The 21,768-nt window shown below is 43.3% G+C and overlaps 1 protein-coding gene across 2 annotated transcripts in view; it reads left to right on the forward strand.

The window, feature by feature from the left end:
- Positions 1–1,248: 1,248 nt before the first annotated feature.
- The window catches only part of SMG7 (SMG7 nonsense mediated mRNA decay factor), a 55,735-nt gene continuing 35,215 nt past the window's right edge, over positions 1,249–21,768 (forward strand). Inside the window, exons 1-3 of one of the 2 annotated variants that reach the window (XM_052800547.1) lie at positions 1,249–1,607; positions 7,566–7,659; positions 9,987–10,138. In XM_052800547.1, coding sequence (XP_052656507.1) covers positions 10,110–10,138 — 29 coding nt within the window. In that variant the 5' untranslated portion in view covers positions 1,249–1,607; positions 7,566–7,659; positions 9,987–10,109. The remainder of the gene's footprint in view (positions 1,608–7,565; positions 7,660–9,986; positions 10,139–21,768) is intronic. The other variant, XM_052800546.1, reaches the window with a different exon arrangement.

Raw genomic sequence — 21,768 nt, forward strand, 5'->3', positions numbered from 1 at the left:
CCGAGGAGGTGCGCAGGATTCGACAGGAGGTTTGGCAGCATGGCTCGCTGCCCAGCCCAGATTGCACTGAAACCAGGAAACTGATTCTGCAGCCTTGAGAAGCTTCTGTTTAAACGTGCGGTGCCCTGAAAATCATTTCCCTAAACACGTTCTCGTTTCAACCTGAAAAAGTATGAGGGATTTATTTTTGAAACACGATCTTTCATTTTGTCCTCAGGGTCACTTATGTGCTCAAATAACACAACTGCATTAGCCAGCCTCCTCAGCGCTCATCTGCTCCCAGATTGTCATCTGTCTCATTTCTTCAGGCTGGCCCACTTGGTCGAACGGTCACTGAACTCAGTGGGATTTTTCCTGCCCCAAAAGACAAGTTTGAGCATAAAACAAGTCACCAAGTCGGCACAGGAGGCGGCACCACATGGTGTAAATAGTGTAAATATTTAGATGTGATAGACTTCTGTACAGATGCACAAGGTTACCGCCTAATGTGCCTGGGTCCCGGCTCCACACCGAGACCTGCCAACTGCAGTACTGACTCTGGGGCTGTGGGCTGCATCCCTGGCACAAAGCCCACCCCGTGCCTGAGCTTGCTGCCTCCCAGGTGCTGGGGCTGGTGCTGCCAGTGGTTTTGGGTAATGGAGGGAATCTGAGATGAGGGCCATTCGGGACACTTTGGGGTGACCCTCGGGGCTGGACAGCTGAGCAGCCAAACCCTGTGTATCCTTCAGTGTGGGTGAGCAAGCAGGCAGGGAAGGGGCAGCCTGGTTTATGTGGGAGGTCCAGGCCTACTAGCGTTGTTCCCACTAAAACCTTTCCTGTCAGGAAAGCGCGGGGCCGCTACCGCCGCCCTCGCGCTGAGGGACAGGGGCTCCCCCACAGCGCCGTGGGCCACTGCCTCTCGGCAAGCCGACCCCATCGCCTCCCCGAGCTCCGTGGAGGGGAATCTGATAAAACGAGGTGCCGTTGCGAGGGGCCCGGGGCGGAAGCGGCCGTTTAACGCGGCGGCTGCAGGCCCAGGCCCAGGCCCAGGCCCGGCACCGGCACCGGCACCGGTGGGCGGGAAGGCGCCGCCGTTGCCGTGACGACGCCCCGCTGCCCCCTCGGTTGCTATGGCAGCAGGCGAGCCAATCGGCGGGCGCCGCCGCGGGTCGGCGGGGAGGGGGAGGCGCGGGGGAAGGGTTTGCCGGTGGCGCCGCCGGAAGTGCCGGTGGGGGCGGGGCCGGGCCCGGAAGCGCGGCCAGCGCGGCGGGAGGGTCAGCGCGCCTCAGCGGGGCGGCGGGAGGGCGGGCGAGCGAGCGGTGGCGGCTGTCGGGGCCTGCCGGGGCCGCTGAGGTTGCTGGGACCGGCGCTGCCGGGGCCGGCGGGGCGCGGGCCGTCTCTGTCCGGCCGGAGCGCAGAGCGGGGACACCCCCGCCCCTTCCTTCCTGTCGCCCCTCCCCCGCGGCGGCAGGCCCTGCACGGGAAGATGGCGGCGGCGGCTGGAGGCGGCAGCGGTAGCAGCAGCGGCGGCGGCGCGGGAGCGGCAGGCCGGCCCGGGCTGTGAGACCCGCGGCGGGACGGAGCGGCGAGCAGCGGAGGATGAGCCTGCTGTGTGCGCAGTATCTCCGGTGAGCGCCGGCTGGGAAGCGGCGAGGCTGGGGGGGGGGATCGCCGCCTGCTCTGAGGCGAGGCCGCGGCCAGCGGCCTTGGAGGCGGCGGGGAGCGGGAGGACGTGGTCCCCTCGGGCGTGAGGAGGCCTCACAGCGGCAGCGAGGAGCTCGGGACTGTGAGGGGGATGTGACCGGGGAGGGGTGGGGAGGAGCGGGGGGGGGGACCCGGCCGCCACGTTACCGAGCCCCGCACCGCTGGCGGGGAGCGGGGGCCGAGGCGGGACGGAACCGCGTACCTGCAGGCGGGCGGCCCAGGCTGCCGGTTTGCCGAGGGCGGCCCGGCGCGGCGAGGGCTCCTCAGCAAGGTCAAGCCGGTGCCTTGGAGCCTCGGGGAGAGAAGGGGAGCCCACCGGCTTCCCTGACGAAATTCTCCAGCCCCTTTCGAGTAGGTGCCGTGATAACCTGCCACTGCAGAGCGGCTGCGGAGTTTGACCCCAGCGGTGAAGCGAAACCTGGGCTCGCAGCCCCGTGAGGTGCTCTGGCGGAACGGGAGTAGCAGGAGTTGTGTCTCAGCCCTTGCCAGTCAGCCCGCGGCCTGCTGGAAGTCCTCTGTCGTGGCTTAGTTGATCGGTTTTGGAGACGGTCATCTGAGGGCTTGGGGGAGAAGCGAGTCTGCCAGGGTTGTGCTTCTTTGAAATGCTTTGCTGAACGAAAATGCTCCTGAGTCCCTGAAGTCCAGAACCCTAGATGCTGCACATTGACATGAGCAGAACTTTGATAGGCTTTTGGGTAAACTTAGCTTTTGGGTGTGAAACCCTCTTTCTTTAGTAATTTTGGAAAGGAGCATTGAGATACAAGTGGGTTTTCAGTAGCTGTAAAATGCTAAATATTGTGTGAACCCTCACATGTTGTCCCCCTCCAACCCTTCCAGAGCACCTCATGGGAAAAGTGTAGATGTGCCAAAAGGGCATGCACACTCTTTCTGAAGAGTTCAGGACTTGGGAGGGATTTCTAAGGAGTGAATTCAAAGAGGTTTTTACATTTCCAAAACACTTTCTATCCAGGGTTCTGAAACACTTCAGCTGCCTCCCCTTACTGATTCTCCAAATCCTCCCCTTCCTCCTCATCTTGTCTTGTATCTCTGTCTGCCTCCTTCTGGTAGTCCAGATCCTGACTCTAGTCTATCTTTTCAGAAAAGACAAAAAAAAAAAAAAAAAGTAGTAATCCCTTCTGTAATAGCGAGTTTATGAGCCTTTTTCTCTGTCAGGCTGCTAACCTATGCTGTCTTAAACTTCTTCATTCTTTTTTTCCCACTGCATTATGGAAAAAGCTCTTAAATGCCTTATTATTAGCTCTCCTCTACCAGTAAAAGACTTGCTTTTGTATTTTAGTATATGTCTTAATAATGTTGTAATCTCTTGTTCCCCTCTCCCTCCCTATGACTATGAGTCTTCAGCTGCCTTACATCTTTACAAGGTAGTACTGCTGAAGTTGCACTTGTCCTGCCCCAGTCGCCTTCCTGCACCACTGCTGTATTCTGCTGTACCAAGCTGGAGACCCTCCTTGCTTGCAGCCATGTGGGCAGTAATCACCTATTTCTCCTAGCTTTGTTACTCCAACACCATAGCTCATCCTGGACCTTTATCACTTCCCCCCCCCCTCCTCCCCCCCCCGCTTTGTTTGTATTGTGCCTAATACCACAAGACTGAAGCATCTGGGCACTAAAGTATTGCAAGTAATGACTCCTGTCTTTGTTACCAAGAACCTTATCTCCTAAAAAAAAAAACCACAACAGGACACTCCCCCTCCCAAACTTTTCAAGCACTTTGTAGTCAGTAATCTTCACCTTCTCCTTCTAAAGAACATTTGGGGTAAGCTCGGGGGCGGTTTCCTTAAAAGCTGTGAAATGCTTTTTACTTCCACGGAGTGTATATTTAAATTGTTTGATTTGCATAGGGCAGAAATTGAGCTGTGGATTACTGCAGCCCAAGCTCATAAAGAGAACTGGGAATAGAGCCTCAGACTCTCAGAGCCAGTTTTGTTAGTCCTTTGCCTTAAGGAGGAGGGCATCCTCCTTCTTAGTCTAGCATTACAAGCTCAATCCGAGTGTAATGATGAAGGAATAAATAGGCAAAAGTATAATTACATGAAAGGGCAACTTAATATTGTGCCAAAAGAAGATGTGGAGCAATTAGTCTCTGCTCGTCTTCATCATCTTAAAACTATGGAGGGACAGAAAAGTTTTTGTGAGAAAACTTTCTCTGTGTATTTGAAGTTTAGACAGAAGAGAGCTGAATCTCTAAGGTGACCATGTAATGGTTGAATAACTAGTGAAATAATGACTCTGCAAGAATTGAGACGCTGAAAAAATGAGCAGGGAAGAAAGGTCTTTTAGCTGGACTGCCTTAACTCCTCCACTACCAGTCTCTTGCTTTCTGTATAATGTATAGGAATCAACTGTTTTAAAACGCTGTCCTTAAAAGATTGTACCCCTTCAATCAAAGTGCAAGAACTGCAAAACACCTGAGACTCCTACACTTCCAGAGCGAACAAGGTCAGACTTCATGTACCAAGTCTTTTAAAGAGTTGCAGGAGAGTCTGTTTTTAAGTCATCTTCATATCTTGTAAGAAAGTGTTGGGATTTTTGCTTTCCTAATCTTATCCTTTTCAAGGTCACCTTTCAAGAGTAGTGGAGTGTATTCCGTCCCATCCAGTTTCTTAGATAATTCTCTCTGGTCATTGTTTGAGTTGCTTTTCAAAGATTTGCATTACATCTGGTCAGGTGAGTAGACCTTTCTGAAGGTTCTTTCAAAGAGCTCTTGGGAAAAAGAGGCATGGTTCGCACCTCTCTGTTTAGGTGAACGTGTTTGTCTCATCTGGCTAAAAATTTGTACCCATACAATCTCTACGGCTCTGGGAATCTACAAGTACTCCCCATAAATCAAATTAATCTTGTGGGGCAGTCATCTTACAGTAAACATTTTGCGTATCCTGCTAGGTACAGAAGATGTCACTTTTAAGCAAAATATCACTACAGGTAGGATTTCTAGCATAATGCCACAGAAACTTCCAAGTGCATCCTTTTTATGAGACAGTATTGAGCTTTAGTCCACGTTGGTTCACTTTAAGGAAATGATCTTCATTGCCAATTTTATATGTTAATGTTCAAAACATAACTTGGATTAAAAAGTTTAGCAATTTGACTGAGATATGAGTGTCTCAATTGCATTTCACAAAGATGTGAACTCTAGTTACTAGTTAAATGTCGCATTACCCTGGTAAATTGTGGCTTTTAGCACTCCGTAAACATAGAATAAAAAGTGCTTGAATTACAGGGCTTGAACACTGCTTAGAAATTCTAGTGCTGACAAACCAGTAGGTAGTTTCCTGTAGTCTTATGATGAGGCTATAACCAACTTCATTAAAGGTTTGACTGCTTTAATAATTTAAATTGTGGCTCTCTTTTCAAAGACTCATCAGTAGCTCCATTAACTTCTGCATCTGTCGTGTCTCTTCATGGTTGTTCCTTTGCTGTCTGCCGGTCCGTGACACACCTCTTGCAGTGTTTCTTCACTGTTAATGGAGGAGGGTAGAGCAGAGGTAATTTAGTGCTGCAGTCTGTGCATGTGAGCATGTTCTGGTACTGATTCCTGATCAGGATGATGTAGAGTTGATGTTTGTCAGTGCTGGAAAGGCACAAACCAGAATACTGTTTGAAACCCAGAATGAGTCTCAGCGAGACAGGCAGAGTCAGCTTTTTAATTATCTTGAGAATATTTGGAGGAAAAAGTTAGTAAATGTAACTTCTTAATAGAGAATCTTGTAATGTGTGCCTGCAGTGTGCTTCCTGGAGTTCATAGGATCACAAGGTAACTGGGCTGGAGGTGACCTCAGGAGGTGCCTGTCCAACCTCCTGCTCAAAGCAGGGGCAGCTCTGGGGTCAGACCAGATTGCTCAGGGCTTGATCCACTCAGGTCTTGGAAACCTCCAAGGATGGAGACAGCTCAGCCTTTTGGGGCAGCCTGTGCTACTCCTTGACTGTCCTCCTGATGGAAAAGATTTTCTTTACATCCAGTCTGAACCTCTCATATTTTTAACTTATGCCAATTGTCTCTCATCCTCCCACCACATGCCACTGTGGAGAGCCTGGCTCCATCTTCTCGATCCCCTCCCCGCAGGCATGTGGCTGCTGAGGGTGCCCTGAAGCCTTCCCTGCCCCAGGCTGACCAAGCCCCACTCCCCTGGCCTCTCCTCCAGCCCCAAATGCAAGTGCTCCAGCTCTGACTGCCCTGGGGGCCCCTGCGGACCTCGCTCCAGTTGATCCGCATCTTTCTTGATTTGCCTTGATATCTGAACAAGACCAGTCAGTCTTGGAAAGTATTCCCTCCAGCTTTTTTATGTTCTGAAATGATTAATGCTACTTCCATACATTGTTTACTCTTGAATTTTAAACAGGGGAGGAGTAGTGGAGAGATGAAATAGTGTGTTGGCCTTTCAGGAGGCACCTCATAGCACAGTGTTTTCTTTGGGAGAACATAAAGGGAAAGTGTCCCTTCTTATTTTCTCTCTCTCTCTCTTTTTTTTTTTTTTTTTTACCATACAAGGTGTTTCTAACATTTGATAACTAGAATTGCTGCCAATATTTAGTATGAGCAACACTTATTCTTCTTCTTTAAGGCTGAGCGTAATGGTTTAAAAAGGCAAATAAGACTGATGATGATTACTACTTACTACTGATCAACAATGGTTTTGTGGTGACCTATGAAGTAAAAAGAATTACAATAAAAATGTTAAGCAATTCTCCTCTGAGCTTTCTGCTGAAGGAAATTCATCTTGCTGAGAACCCCAAGACACGCACCGTACCCCTCAGGTCTCTGGGCAGCTATTACTTGCTCCCTTCTTCCTGTCATGGGGATTTGGATTATTGAGCATCCTGCCACCCAGGGTCAACTTGTGCTAAAGTCACAAGTTGGCTGGGTGTGCTATCATAGTTCTGATACTTTTTTTCAAGCCTAGATTCCTAAGGAAACAAGGCTTGTGCGAATGTACTGCTTATCACTTTTTTTTCTCCTCTTTCTCAGATGGCTTTAAGAAATTTTAGCAGTCTTCGACAGAGGGATAGAAGTCTCAAAGTTGGTTGTTGCCATTAACTTTATCAAAGTTAGCTAGTTAGAAGTGTGATCCACATGAGTGTGCCTGTTGAGAGAGAAGCAGGCAGAGCTCAGCTGGTGTAAATCAGCACATGCAGAGCTTCACGTCAGCTGTGGCATGTGCTTTTCTGTGCATGGAGTTTCAGTTTGCTCCTCTGTATGGATTTAATAGTGAGGATTGGAATGCATGTGCAGTTTAGCAGGTAGTGGGCATATTTTTCTGGTGGAGGGACTGGCAGGAAGGTGACTATGTATGAATGCGTGCCAGAGGGAAGAGGGCTGCAGTAATCAGAGAACTTGACCCTGCTTGCTTAGTACTTGGCAAAAGCTTGGCCATATAGACAAAGGGTGTTTTAAACTTGAACTGCTCCTGACAGAAGTTTGTCACTCTTCCTCTCACCCTCAGCCCTGGTTTGAAGGCGTAAGTTTATGGCCAGGTCTTCAGTGAACTGGACTGGGGAACTACACTAGGTTAAAACTGCTTTTGTTTTGTTTTTTTACCCACGGAGTTTAGCCTGAGATGGTTTCCTGATCCCATTCATCATGTTACCACACACGTGCTGACCAAAGGAGTGAGGTTGTGTGCAACAGGAATGAGGCACTAATAGTAAGGGCAGGGTGGGACTGCTTCTTCTAGTGCTAGAGCTCGCTATCATTAAAGTACTCACTGACCCATAACACTAGTAAATAATGCCTCATTTCCTAGAATATAACTGTAGCTATATATAGAATATATATAGAGAATGTAGCTGGTATCACTGTCACAAAGAGTACCCGTTTTCAGTCTGGGCTGAGAGTCTCCCCTTTTTTTTCTTTCTTGCTGCAGAACACAGCTTATTTTGGATGCTGTTACCGTGCTTTCTTTGTGCTGTGCTTTTAGGTTACTTGCAAAACACTGTTCCAGTGACCTAGAAGTGCAGGTTAGTGTAAGTAAAGTTACAGCTGTATTTATTTTTGATGGCAGGGATGATTCTTGTAGCAATTAGTTCTTGTTCTAACCTGCATGTTCCTATGTATTTTCATCTTTATTGAAAAGGAGAAGGTTCTGTTGTGGCAGTGAAACCAGGTGATGCTTATCTGAAGTTTTGATGGGGCACTTAAGCTGCAGCAAGGCATTTTCTGAAGGCTGTCCCCTTCCCTGAATATAGGGGTTTGGAGGGTTTTTGCTGAGTTTCTTCATTTTGATGCATGGTAATATACATTTGCCTGTTAAAATTTGCTTAATGAATGCTTAGCTATTTTATTTAAGTGCTCAATATAAAGCATGCATGATATTCAAGCTACTCATAAAATCTGTTCCTTCTGTCCTAAAAGTTTATCTTCCACATATCAGTTTTATAAGAAGTAACCCTAGCCAGCTCCAGTGAGATGTTTTTTGCCTCCAAATAAGCTGATCTGGGCACTTGAATTGTATCGCTAACTTTTACCTCAAGCAACTTAAAGCTATATCAACCTATATGGAATGTGAAGCTGCCCTGCTTTTCAGTTTGCCACATTGGCTATTGCACGCATTTTCAGATGTCTTGGTGCTTCCCACTTGAGAAGAAAAGGCTGGCTGGAGTCACTGCTCAGGATTGCTTGGGTTCATGGGAGAAGACTTGATGGACAGGTGCCTTGGCATCTTCCCTGCGCTGCTCAGCCAGCAAAAATCAGTATGGAAGAGGAGTAATCGCAGGTCTGAGTGCATGGTGGCTGGGGAAGGAGGAGAGGATAGTTTGCTGATTTGGTTGGATGAGGAGCTGCTGGGGGTTGTAGAGTTTTAAGCGTCTGTTGTGGTTTAACCCCAGCTAGCAACTAAGCACCATGCAGCTGCTCGCTCACTTCCCTCCTACCCAGTGGGATGGGGAGAGAATTGGGGAAAAAAAGTAAAACTCGTGGGTTGAGATAAAGACAGTTTAATAGGACAGAAAGGAAGAAAATAATAATGATAATAATAAAATGACAATAATAATAATAATAATAAAATAATTGGAATATACAAAACAGGTGATGCACAATGCAGTTGGCTCACCACTTGCAGACTGATGCCCAGTTAGTTCCCAAGCAGTGATCTGCCCCCCCCAGGCCAACTCCCCCCAGTTTATATACTGGGCATGACATCACATGGTATGGAATATCCCTTTGGCCAGTTTGGGTCAGCTGTCCTGGCTGTGTCCCCTCCCAACTTCTTGTGCCCCTCCAGCCTTCTTGCTGTCTGGGCATGAGAAGCTGAAAAATCCTTGACTTAGTCTAAACACTATTTAGCAACAATTAAAAACATCAGTGTGTTATCAACATCATTCTCATACTAAATCCAAAACATTACCAGCTATTAGAAAGAAAATTAACTCTATCCCAGCCAAAACCAGGACAAGGTCCTTTATCACTGCCATTGGGTCTTCACAACAGCAGCAGAGATCCACTAGCAGGAGCAGACTCCTCAGAGTAAGGAATGGTGGAAGAGCAGTTAAGGAATGCAGCTATAATGTATAAGGAGTGTATGTGGGAGGACATTAGTTACTGCTTTTATTACTTTGAACTTGAGGCTTGTCCTCATCTCACTTGAAAGCTGCACAGCTGCTGTCAAGCAGGAGGGGAATAAAACCACAGATTTGTTTCCTTAAAATCATTAGCGGATTTGCATACTTTGGTCCTGTACTTCTTAAAGTATTACTAGAGAGGTCATAGATTTCAGTGGTGTTTGGTAAAGCATAAGTTTTCCTGTGCTCAGGGAGGAGTATGGCATCTTAACTCTAATTCTCCATCTTACTGCAGTGAAAATAGAGGACTAACAGTGTTTATTGTGGTGTGACACGAGGAATCATGGAGCTGACTTGACCATAGTTTCTCACTGTTTCATAGAGTAGGGAGGGCTGGTGGCTTTTTTTGTATGTGCCTCTTGAGCACTCGTGGTGTTGCATGCAGTATCTTGTTGAATGTAGCTTTACAGTTGTACTGGTTTCATCACCAGCTTCCACTTGTGCAGCTGTGCTCTGAGTCCTGCCTTTAGGCCATGTTTCTAGACTTGTCTGGCCACAGCTTTTCTTCCCATTTGAGTTTAAGAAGAACTTCTGTTTGTAAGCTTGGGGACTTCCTAGACAACAACAAAGGAGAAATGGCTTACGCAGTGTTCTGATACCGTGTATTTCAGTTCTTCTGAGATAAATCAGCAGCTACCTGTTCAGATCAATGTAATGCTGTGAGTTGGGGTGGAATAAGAGCTTTTTGAGTAACATCAGGCCTGCTTTCTCTTCTTTCTGTATTCCAGTAGGACTTTTCTCGGATTATTCACACTGGCTTCTGCACTCAAGGGATTATCATAAGGAACCAGAAGGCTGAGGATTCTCTTGGGATTGTTACACAGCCGTGGGCGACAGACTGAATTTCACTGATGGGACTCAAATCAGAGATACCCTTGAGGTACTTTGGAGTCCTGCTGGAGTTAATTTTCTCTTCCACTTTTAGGGAAAAGAAATGTCATTTTTCTGAAAGTACTTATGATGTCTCTAATACATCAGCAGTCTATTTCTCATATTTTAATTTCATTGTCTGTGGTGTTGCAAGTATCCTCTAATGCTTAGCCCTATTGAACAGTTTTCTGCCTCATCTAATATTGGTATGTGTAAGCCGATTTTTATTTTATTTCCTCTCCCCTGCCCTCTGAGGCATTGTCTATTTTGAGTCTGCAGGCCCCACTTGTCGTATGGCTGAATTATCTCAGAGAGCTGCTCTCTAGCTGTTACGAAGTGAGAAATTAATTCTGAATTTATTTCCAGTGAAACGTTTAAGATTGATTCTGCTAAATGGACTTGGGGAAAATTTCTTGAATTACTTTATAGAACCTTAGGCAGAGATTAGACTTTTTGTTTGGATGCAGTAAAACAGATCTTTTGGGCATCAAGAATCTTTATTCAAGACTGACTTTGGTGTTCTTTGTGCTTTGATTTAATGAGGCCTTGATAGTTGTTCCTATTTGATCAAGCTACAGCAAAGGGCAGTTTGTTTGCAGCCAGCCTGTTCTAGGGCCCCCTGGACTCCCCAGTGGTCTGTGCTACATTATTTATCACAGTTTGACTTCCTTACAGGTGTTGCCAGGAATAGAAGGAAAGGAATTTTCAATAAATCTGTTGGGAAGACTATTTTTTCCCCTTTGTTTTATGATAATCCTATAAATTCTGCTACTGTACTTTCTGTTGCAATGAAAGTCTCCTGGTATTTGCTTTGCCATGTCCTGTCTTAGTCTCACTGTGATTTGAAGAAAGCATGTGGATATTGCTGTGTCAAACAGCTGCGACTGTGATAATCTTTTTTTAAACCAGGGTTTCCTGTAGCCAGCAAGGAACCTTTGACAGCCTCCAGCTTCAGTTCCTTCTGCAGTCAGTACTGATTTTGGCAGTGCCTTTGAGCCTTTGTGCTCTTAATTTGAGGTACACTTGAGCCATTAAGAGGGGTCTTCAGGGTAGCTTTTCCAGACTAGCCTAATAATAACAACTTAAAGTAGAATTGCTAATCATCTGTACCTATGAAGAGGGGGAGAAAGAAGGATGGGACAAGACTTTTGTCTGTTGAATAGGTGCTAGTTGTCTGTCTTGAAATAGTGTAAATACTTGTCGAGGACAATGCTGAGGACAGTGCTGTGACAAAATTTCTGAGCGTAGAGGCTTGATCTAGCCAACTATTCCCTGGAAAAAGCCGATATACTAGTGGGTCTGGTTTTTGTGAATGGCAATAAGAATAGTGTCTAAAGGTTTTAAGCCACATTTTTTAATACTAAAGAAAAACCCACTGAATGTATAAAAACATGAAAACTGTAGCAGCTCTTAGAGCTCCAACATCCTGCTGCAGTTACTAGTAAAATAGAGGAAATGTTACTTCAATATGAAGAAAAAGGTGAGCTTTCTACATGGGTTAATGATTATAAATTAAATTATTAAAAGATGCAGAGTAAACTTGCAATAAAAATCTAGAAGGTGTTTCAGTTTGTCTTAATACCATTAATATGCATAAAGTTGAACATATATGTGAAATCTTTAACTAGAAAAGAAGTGGTAAAATGCCTAATATGCATTGTCAACATTCATTTGAATTAATACACAAGGCCTTAATTTAGGAGCAGGTCGCATAGCTTATGCTAGGGCATGAACTTCTGGCAGTTTCTCCACCCAGTTTGAACATAGCCTGACTATTTAATTTTAGAGATTTTGTTTTGAGGTAAACTGTAGGAGTTATGGGGCTTGGGGCAAAGACAGTTGTAGGGGATTGTGGCTTGCTGGGTGTACAGTCCAGCTTCAGCTGAAGTACTCATCTTCTCCTGGTTTTGATATCAAGGACTAAAATAACATCTAAAGCTTGAAACTATCCAGAAGAACATTTCCAGTATCTTTCTGATGAAGGTGTAAAATGCTTCCTGATGCTGCTTGTGCAAGTACAGACTATTTTGGTAGCTTCCATTATAGACAGCTAGGCAGAAGTGAACACTAAAAAAAGTGATCTGTCTACTTGTAACATTACATTATTTAGTTAGAATTTGGGATGCTCTTTCAAAATCAGGTAAAATGCTGTACACTTTGCATTAAAGATGGTTATAAAAAATGTATTTTCTATCATGTATAACTGATTCTATTAATTCCTGAAACAGTTCTTTGAGGACTCCAAAACTAGAAACTGCTGTGCTGAATTGTTAAGTGACATGGCCCAAGAGTGTCTTGTCTTGTCTTTAGGAATGACAGATCAGAAAGACAAGAAGATCTTTGGGCCTTTAAAGATTCAGCTCCAGGAAATTTTATTTGTATGGTTGAAAATGCTGTTGAACATATGGATTTCAGATTTTGGGGTTAGAGCAGCATGATTCACGTAGTTTCCATGCTTTATTGTCTAATGCTGAAATACAGTGCCAAAATTATTCTATTTTAAAATTTGTTTTGGACATGCTGGCATACTATACAAAGCATTTGATGATGAGATCCAAGCTATTGTGGTTGCAAAGTGAAATGCCAGGGCTGAGTTGGCTTGTGCAACCTGAGTAATGCACAAGTGTTAAGTTAATAATCAGTAATTGTGTAGTCACATGCTGAATCTTTTCCTGGCATCATCCATTCTTGCTTAATATGCAGCAAAGATTCAGAAAATGCCTTCTCAGTCTAACCAGGTGAGGACAGTCCTGTCCTCATACCTACCACTATGAAGGTAGTGGTGCATTGAGCAAGGCTGGTGATGTTTGCTAAGGGATTTGGTGGGAGGAAGGAGCCAGAGTGGGTGAACCCAAGGCATACTGTGATTCTTTAAGGCAAGACACAGTGCCATGTGGAAATGGTTTAGCAAGGTGGCTGGGATAGGCTGCTTTGGGGTATGGAGGTATCTGCCTCTGGAGGACTTAAAAAACAAGCACTGCAAATGATTGTCAGGAATAACATCAGGGGGAGGGAATGGGCTACATAATCTTTTGAGGTCCTTTCCAGCCTCAAGATTTGATCTTCAGGCCAGATGTGTTAGTCTATTGCTATGGAGTCTGTTCCTCAGCCATTGCAGAAGGTAAAATGAATGTAATGAACAATCTGGTCTGACTATTGAAAGGGAGACTGTAGTCTGGAAAACTGCAGTTGGGTTTATGTTCAATAAAGATGTGCTAAACCCAAAAAATTTTCCATACGTGATTCCTAAAGCAGATACTGATCTGTAGTTGGCTGAACATTGTGTGAACTTCTTCTAAGGCAGTCCTTTTTAGTTCTGCAGCTAAGGTATTGAGATTTAAATTTGAAATAAAATTATTTTTATAAAAAAGTTTAATCCCTAAAAGCAGGATTAACCTTGGAAGTTAGAAATTTGTTCAAACACTTGCCCCTAACCAATTCATTAGTTTTTTAAATGGGAAAGGTAGGTAACTGGTTAACTGGCAGTACCTGAGAGCGCTCCGTAGGGCAGTGGCTGCGGTGGTGGCAGCTCCGTTCGAAGGCAGTTTGGACCTGCTGCAAGCAGAGCTGCGGAGATCAGCTGGATTCAGCTGAGTGAGCTGCACCACTTCAGCCAGGTTGCATTTCCTCAGGACCCATTTGTGTTCAACAGGGCTCAAAAACTTCAAGCTACACCCTTCCTAGAGAGGAGCAGTTCTCGTAGTAGCGTATCCATGCTGCTTCACTCCTTGTCAGCTAATAAAATTTGCTATATCTGAGCTGGTCGGATTGGTCATAGGTTTCTCCTTCAACTGAACACAGACAGGAGAGTAACTTTTACATATTCCAGGAGTACGTCTGTTTTGGTGGTGGACTCTTGGGTTTTGTGGCGGACAGCCCATCTGGATGAGATGCTCGCAAACTGAGGAGAACCAAGAGCAGAGGACTATGGGACAGTTATGTGTTGATAAACCAGAAGCTGAGTCTGAGGTTCAGTAACAAACTCTCCTTCTATAGCTCCATGCAGCTCAAACAGGTATCCTTGGTACCTTGTGTCATGTTTATACTTTTGCTGAAACGTGGTGAATATTGCTGGTTGTGTGGTTTGAGGTGATAATTTAACGATTGTGATTTTTTGGTTTGTTGTTTTGGTTTGTTTTTTTTTTTATCCATTAGAAATTACTGTATTTGATAGAGCTGCATTAAACCTGTGGTGGTAGAGGATTCCACTTCTTTTTCTTATTTCCATACTTTTTGGGGGAAAATAATTCTTTGAATATTCTCTAGTTGAAAAGTAAGTATGTTTCAGAACAGTGTTGCCTATGTGTTTCTGATAGAGAATGGGGAGCAGCTAATGAGACTCTTGTAAACTATTGGCAATGATGCACTGAGTACCCATTTAATTATCATAAATGGCCGATATAATTCTCCCTGACTGGTGTTCAGCCTTCGTGCCATTGCTGTGCTTTCAGAGTGTGGCTTGCATTTAGTTTCAAGATGGAGAATTGAAAATAATTTCTAAGATGCAGCTTTCAATTAGGATCATACTCAGATGTAATCTGAGTGTTGTCATAGCTTGCCTAAACCATGCAGTGTCCTTCCAGACTGAAAAAATCTCTTAATTATTAAAAGCTATTTTAAAACTTCTGGGTAAGTCACATTTGTGCATAGATATGTGTTTTGTGTGATGTTTACATAATTGTAAGTTTATAAAATGAACGGGGTTGGGCAAAAACCAGCTTCATACAATTGCTGAATGACTGCAATGAATAATTTAAATATCAATAATTTTGCTTTAGGCCCTGTGTTTCTGAAGGTCTTGACTATCTGGGCATAGATCTCAGTGTTAGTGGTTGGAAAGCACATGTTCAAAATGCCGAACTCCACTGTATCTATCCTAGTTAACTTGCTATAAGCACGGTATGACAGGTTACTTGCGCTTTATTTTTGCCACCTCTGATGGCAACGTGTAATATATTTGCTCTTTCTCCATCTGCTGCTCAGCAGGGAAGACAGTATCTTGAAATCCCAATAACTGAGTCCTCTTTAATGGTAATTCCTTCCTCCATACATGTGAGTCATTTTCAGCTTGACTGAGCGTAAGGATCAGTGTTTGCTGCTGGGCAAGGGGTAATTTCAGAGTCGGTGATTGAGAAGAAAGGGGTCCATAGAAAACACTGAAAATCAGCAAAGATCTCAGTTTTATATCCCAAGCTATAAGTGGAGGCTAGAGGCAGCAGGAAACTGCTAGAGCTGAAAGTCAGGACTTACAGGGTTGCAAATATTGCTCTCTTCATGCAAAGTGGGGTGGACTTCCCAAGGGGAAATGTATGTCACCTTTGTAACTAACTCCTAGCTGCAGGTGCTCTGCTCTCCAGCTCCACAGACAGGTGAGAGGGCATATTTTATCCGTGTTGCAAGAGTATGTGTCTAAATTGACTGTGTAAGTACCAGCCTTTGAACTGAATACTGTACACTTGCCTGGGGATCTCATACAATGTCCAGGGAGGGTTGGCATCTGCTGCCTGACCTTAGCTGATCTGGCTGCTGCAGGGCTGACTTAAATAGCATAGCTTTCTGAAACTGATGTGATGATATTCATCTGAATCTGATCTCGATGCTCTGATTTCTGCATTTTCTATAATTCTGGACATGGTTTTCATAATGCAAAAGCTGTTAAAAGAAGTTAAATAATGTTCACTTATTTTAACACCTATTTTTGCCAGTTTCCAGCTCTTAACAGAAGTGAAGATTTTATCAAGTCAAGAACTGTAATATAACAAATGAGTACTAGTGTTACAATGTATTTATCACAACTGAAACCTGGTATTGTGTGCACTCTAATCAGGGCAGATTTGAAAGAGCAAAGATAGTAATATTACAAGGGCATAATTTGTTGGGGGGGGTTGTTGTTGTTTGGAGTTTTTTTGTTTGTTTGTTCAGAAGGTAATTCTATTGCTTTTCCTTGCTCGGTCTCAAAACCTTGTGGGAATTACCATGGGAAGTAAGGTAGTTCAGATGCAAACCTCTCACATCCTGCTTAGCACCATAGTCATAAGAAGTAATAACTGTTCTGTGTGCTTACCAGAAGTTCCTCATTGTGGGTAGTGAGTGAGTAGAGCTTTTTGATTTTTCTCTCCAAAATCTGTAGATTTTTAAGGGAGCTGGCTGTCAATGGTTGAGTGGATTGCAAGGCAATCTTGAAGAACTTTTTGTGCCTTCACGTCTTTAAGATTGCTTTAGTTTTCAAAAACTATCTTGACCAATGGATAGTGCAAAGTTTAAGGAGATACACAGAAAGATTATATATTCTATGTTAAACATTTTACCATTGACTTGTTCTCAGGTCAACTGCAAAGCTGATGTGTTGTCAGACCATGCAGTAGATGTGTTACTGTACGGATGCTGATAAGGAAACAGAGTATTCCGTAAGTGTATTCATCTGTTGACTGTTTCCTATTAGAAACTTTCACTTAAAGGTATTCCTTAAAATATGAAAAGATATCCATGTCTTGAAGTGCCACACATATTTGCATATTTGCTCTTAATTTTTCTATACTGAAAACACTGTCAGGGTTACTTGCGGACCTACGCTGTCAGCTTCTGGAAGGTAAACAAAGTAAAGGTGATTGGAGTTCTTGTGCTTTTCTTTCATGGGCAGCATCCATTTAGAGGTTAGTTTTCTCCCTTATGGCTCCAGTAAAATTCCAGATAAGTAGTAGGTCAAGATGGAAAGTTGAAGAACAGCATAGTATTTTTAAAATATCTTTACAAAGCAGCGACTATGGAAAACACAGCTGAGCTTTCCTGAGCTAGTCTTAAAACTGTACATTTATTCCAAGCTATTTTTGTTTGAATTGAAGAATACAGATTGTTGGGTATTTAGTTTGCACGTTACTCTCCTGACTTAAATTTTAGAACTCTATGGAATAGACGCAGGCATATTGCTGATCCTGAATGACAGCCTATAGGGACAGGATCCCATTTCTGAGGCTCAATTTTGCAGCACTGCTCTTCTAACAAGGCTCAGGCTCGCTCCTGTGCTTTATGTGAGCTCTAGGCTGTAATGAGAACAAGAGTGGCGACTTCGGTGGAGACAGTTGAACACTAGAAGCCTGAGCAGGGTAGGAGACTTGTTTTTCCCTTCCTGTAGGTTAAATCGGAGAGTAAGCACATATAAACTTAGGGTAGCTTTTACCTTTGGGCACATCTTGAGGCAAAGCAACTGACTTCAATTAAATTGGAGGAAAAAAATGAGTTTGAATGAAGCTGACTGCAAGGGTAGTTTTACTCTTATCCAGGGAGGAGGATTGTCAGTTCTGATCAAACTTGGAAAGGATTGCTTTTGGTGGTTGCTTTTTGAGGATGATTATTATGACTCGCTTCTAATAGAGCCTGGACTAGGAGAAAGGGGGAAGGTGGGATTAAAAAAATAATCCTATTCTGTGTCCCTGTTTCTCACCATTCCTCTCAGCTGAGGTGGGAGCAAGAAGGTAATAGAGCAGGATTCCCTGTGGAGAGGGTTTGGATTCAGGTGGTGATTGCCGTGCTTTAGTATCTGTTTGCAGAGATGGTTTTTTTACTTGCACAGTTACACAGATGCTGAATTAATTGTTTGTGTGGCTTTGATCTACAGCTATAATCTGATAAAGCCACTGGTCAAAGAAATTAGCTGTACACTGGCTTCAGCTGCCTGTAACAGGAATAATAAGCTTTAAACTAGTTAGCACATAAAATTGACAATAAAGCAGTACTGTTGAAGATGTTTTTCATTGCCATATCTGTGAAGAGTGTCCTTTCAGTGTCAAAGGCACATGGAGCATTTAACTCGATGACTCACAGCCCGAAGATCTCTTGCTACGTCATTAAGAGCTGACATCACCAAAACCTGCCTGATCTGAAGCAAGTGGTTTCAGCACTTTATGAAAAAACTATGGTAATTTAAATTAGGTGGCAACACTTGCAAGTTTGGAACATTAAGAACTTGTTCAATAAAGATAAAGCTGCTTAAAAAAAGTTGTTAAACAGTACATATCTGATGCATGAGTAGGTAAAGTCTATACACAAATAAGTAAGTAAAATCTATATCGGACTCCCTATACTGCAGCACAATCCTGACTCCATCCAGATACCCTTTCAGGAAGAGGATGTGTCAGGCTGTTAACTGGAGATGCTGTCTGAAGCCTGTTATATTCAGGTGATATTGAATTAATAGGTGAAGAAAATATCAACGATGAAGTTTAACTGCAAGTTCCCTGTTACTGTTACTCAGGTATAAAAATCTAGGTTTGTGCACAATCCTGAGATTGCTATGAAAATATTTTCCTTTGAGAGGTTGTAGTTAGAGATAGAGTTGCTGTCTACAAAATAGTTCAGGGAAGTCAGAGTTATTTCTGTATCTTTCAAAATCTAACCTTTAGCAAAGCGTACCAGCTGTAAAGGATTAGTGCCCAGTGAGTCTTTAAAAACCACTAATAAAGCTTTATATTTTAGCAAGTGTTAGTGGTTACTCTTAGGAGTGGAAGGAAGAATGCTTATTTCCCATAAAACTGTCAGCCACTTATATCAGACAGTAATTTTTGCTCAGTGCTGAACTCCAGATGTGAATGCTGTCTTGGGTACAGTGTTTAGGGGCTTCTGAGCAAACCAACTCTTCCCTAAATCTGCTGTAGAATATTCAGTGCCTGTGCTGTTAGTCTTTTCTACTGCTTTCCCCTGCCCTGGATCAGCATGGGTATGCTTAAATACAAACAAGAAACCCACTGAGGCCATTATAAATTTTTGTTGAAGTTAACTATTACTTTGAGGAAAATCTAAAATATTGGTTGCTGGATGTTGCTTTGGAGTTCCTTCTGGGTGTGAGCCTTGCCATGTATTGGAATGATTAAAATAGAATATTAGGGTTTTTTAAGTGTTAAGTGTATTTGACTTTCTTTTTAGTATGCTAACATGGAAAATTTACCTTCCCTACCCAAAATGAAAGATTTCCTACTTTTATTTTATATATGTTCTGTATCTTCTTATTCAGTTTCAGAAGAAGGAAAATGTTCTGGCAGTGCCCTTGATGAGCCTTTGAATCAGTCACCTCCTGCTAGGGCTCGCTAGGCTGTGGGCACTTTTCATTGCAGTACAATTTCTGCACATACCTCCGGGGAAGAGAAGTGCAGGCATATAATTCCTGCTTGGAGTGAAACTACCCTGACCATTTAATATGGTTTTTAGTTTGGATTCTGATTGCTTTTATAAGCCCAGCTGCCTGGACTCATTACCCATTCTAGTACTGAAAATCCTCAATTCCTTATCAGGGGGTTTGTGTTACTGAGATTTGATAAGGGAACTGATACAGCTGCTGATGCTTCAGGGCTGCCAGGGGAAAACCGAGTGGAGTTCCCCTTTAGACATGATGGAAAGCAGTGTGTTGTGTTCAGTGGGGTGGTTTTTGGTGTGGGTTTTTGATTTTTTTTTTTTTTTGGTGAGGTGGGGGTTTTTCCATGTTTTTTGTAGAACTTGTCATGCCATAGCAGGTCATGCCTGGCTCATCCTCACTGCATAAATGAGGAGTGTGGTGTAACTGAAGCTTGACTTTGACCTGTTGGACTTTCAGAAATAGCGGGTGGGTAACACAAGACTCCTGCGTTGAAAACGTGGGCTTAATTTTATTTGCTTTTCTGTGCTTGATGATGAAGCTTGTTAGCAAAACTGTGCTTCTATAGAACCAATATTACCCTCTTACAAATGCAGCATGGTGTACACAGAACTGAAAATTTGTTATTATGCATGCTTTGAATTATAACAGAACTGAAGAATATGTATTGAAACAGAGATGAGCTGTTTTGGGGGCAACAGTAAAATAGATCCTTTTGTTTAGCAGTACATGAATGGAGTTTGAAATCGGGTGGCAATAAGAGGATTAGAAAACTTGATTTATGAAGGTTGACGTTTTAGCCTGGAAGAGAGAACTGGTTGTTTAGAGTATGCATTTAAGTCTTTGGTTTTCCAAGTGGCTGTTAGACAAAAGTGGTGATCAGGAGCTCTGCATGGCAGCTGGGTGTGCTGTGGAGAGGACTTGGTTTGCAGCAGTGGGGCCTTAGGTTGGTGTTTCAGAAAAAACTTCTGGACTATCACTGAACAATAGAATAGTTAACCAGGGAGGTTGTATGATCTTTTCTTGTAGGATTTTAAGAGCAAATTAAGCAACCCATCCTAGTGTGAAAGTGCAAGGGCTACTACATGATCTGTCGATACATCTTTCAGGCTTTCAATGTGATGGTTTAAACACTTTAAAATGTGTGTGGGAGAATCATACCTATATTTGTGGGGCTTCTGTAGTGTTTATCAGCTGAAGGGGAACAACTTGGTTTCTTTTTCTGCTTAGGGAAGACTAAATTCATCAAGAATGGTGAAAACTTGAAAATGGAAAAATGAAATGTGTCTGTCTTACCTTCCTTTGCTAAATCCGGTGATTCATTCCAGGCTAAATGTAGTGTCTGAGTTCCCCTGAGTTACAGCAAAACTGGACTTTATATACGGCCGGGTTCTTAAGAGAAGAAAAGTTTCCTTTGCCATCTGTGGGTACTTAAATTTTAATATATGTTATGCGTTTGTAACATTAAAAGAAGGTCCTCACTACTGTCTTTTAAAATTTTGGAGCTTTTCAAGTATTTGTATAAGAGGAAAATTTGTTTGGCTGTCAAACTATTTTATTGAATTGAGTGGAAGGCTTTTGTATTTGAATTTTGAGTTGAACTAAAGCATGGGCTGAATTTATATTTGGTTAGGAAATTACAAAGAACAGTTATCACAGTGCTATATCATCTAACAGTGATGCTTGAAATACGATTTTTTTGAACTATGGTTTGTGCTTATTTGGATTTGGACCAATAAACTTGGGGAAACCCGACTTGAAGACTGAATGGCTGAGTGCAACTGGGCAAGGAGGCAGAGAATATTCTTGAAATGATAGAATGTGTAAGCAAGTTGTACCAGGTCTGCTGGCAGGCAATGTATTTTTGCACCAGAATGAGTCATTCTAATGCAAATTCAATATGAGGCAGTGCAAGAAAATATATGTACAAAAAAAGCTTGTTAAAAGATGCTTGACAATACAAGGAGCCATTTGCATGGTCAGGAACTCTTGCCGTTATCAGTGAACTCTGATTTGTGCCCCCTAGGACCCTCTGAGCATTGGCATCAGCTCTTCAGTAAAGACTGTTCGAGGAACAGGCAATGCATCTTTTCTCTTGAGACGCTAATAGTTTGCCACTGATGCAGAACAAGTTTGGTAGCCAGCCTACCCCCTCTTATCCTGGCTTAGCCATGGTAGATTCAGCTGTTTGAAATAAAAGTTGGTTTTAGGTGGAAATGAGAAACAGAGCATGCTAATGCTAGACATACTTTACTAATTCCTTTGGCCTCTAGGAAGTATTGAAATAACTTCTATACATTTTATTAAAACAGTGATAATCACCTTAGTGTAGCTTGTTGCAAGCTTATAAAATATAAAAGGCAGTTTGCTTTACGGCCAGTGAAGAGACTGGCGCTAAAGGCTCTTGTTCTGTAAGCCTGTGAGTATTGTCTTCCAAAAAAGGTGTTCTAAAAAACCGTTTTGGTGAAAGTTCAGGTCCAGAGATATTGTTAGGGCTATGCATTTACAGAGCATCT

Source organism: Harpia harpyja, chromosome 11 (assembly GCF_026419915.1).
Source record: "Harpia harpyja isolate bHarHar1 chromosome 11, bHarHar1 primary haplotype, whole genome shotgun sequence".
Lineage (NCBI taxonomy): Eukaryota > Metazoa > Chordata > Aves > Accipitriformes > Accipitridae > Harpia > Harpia harpyja.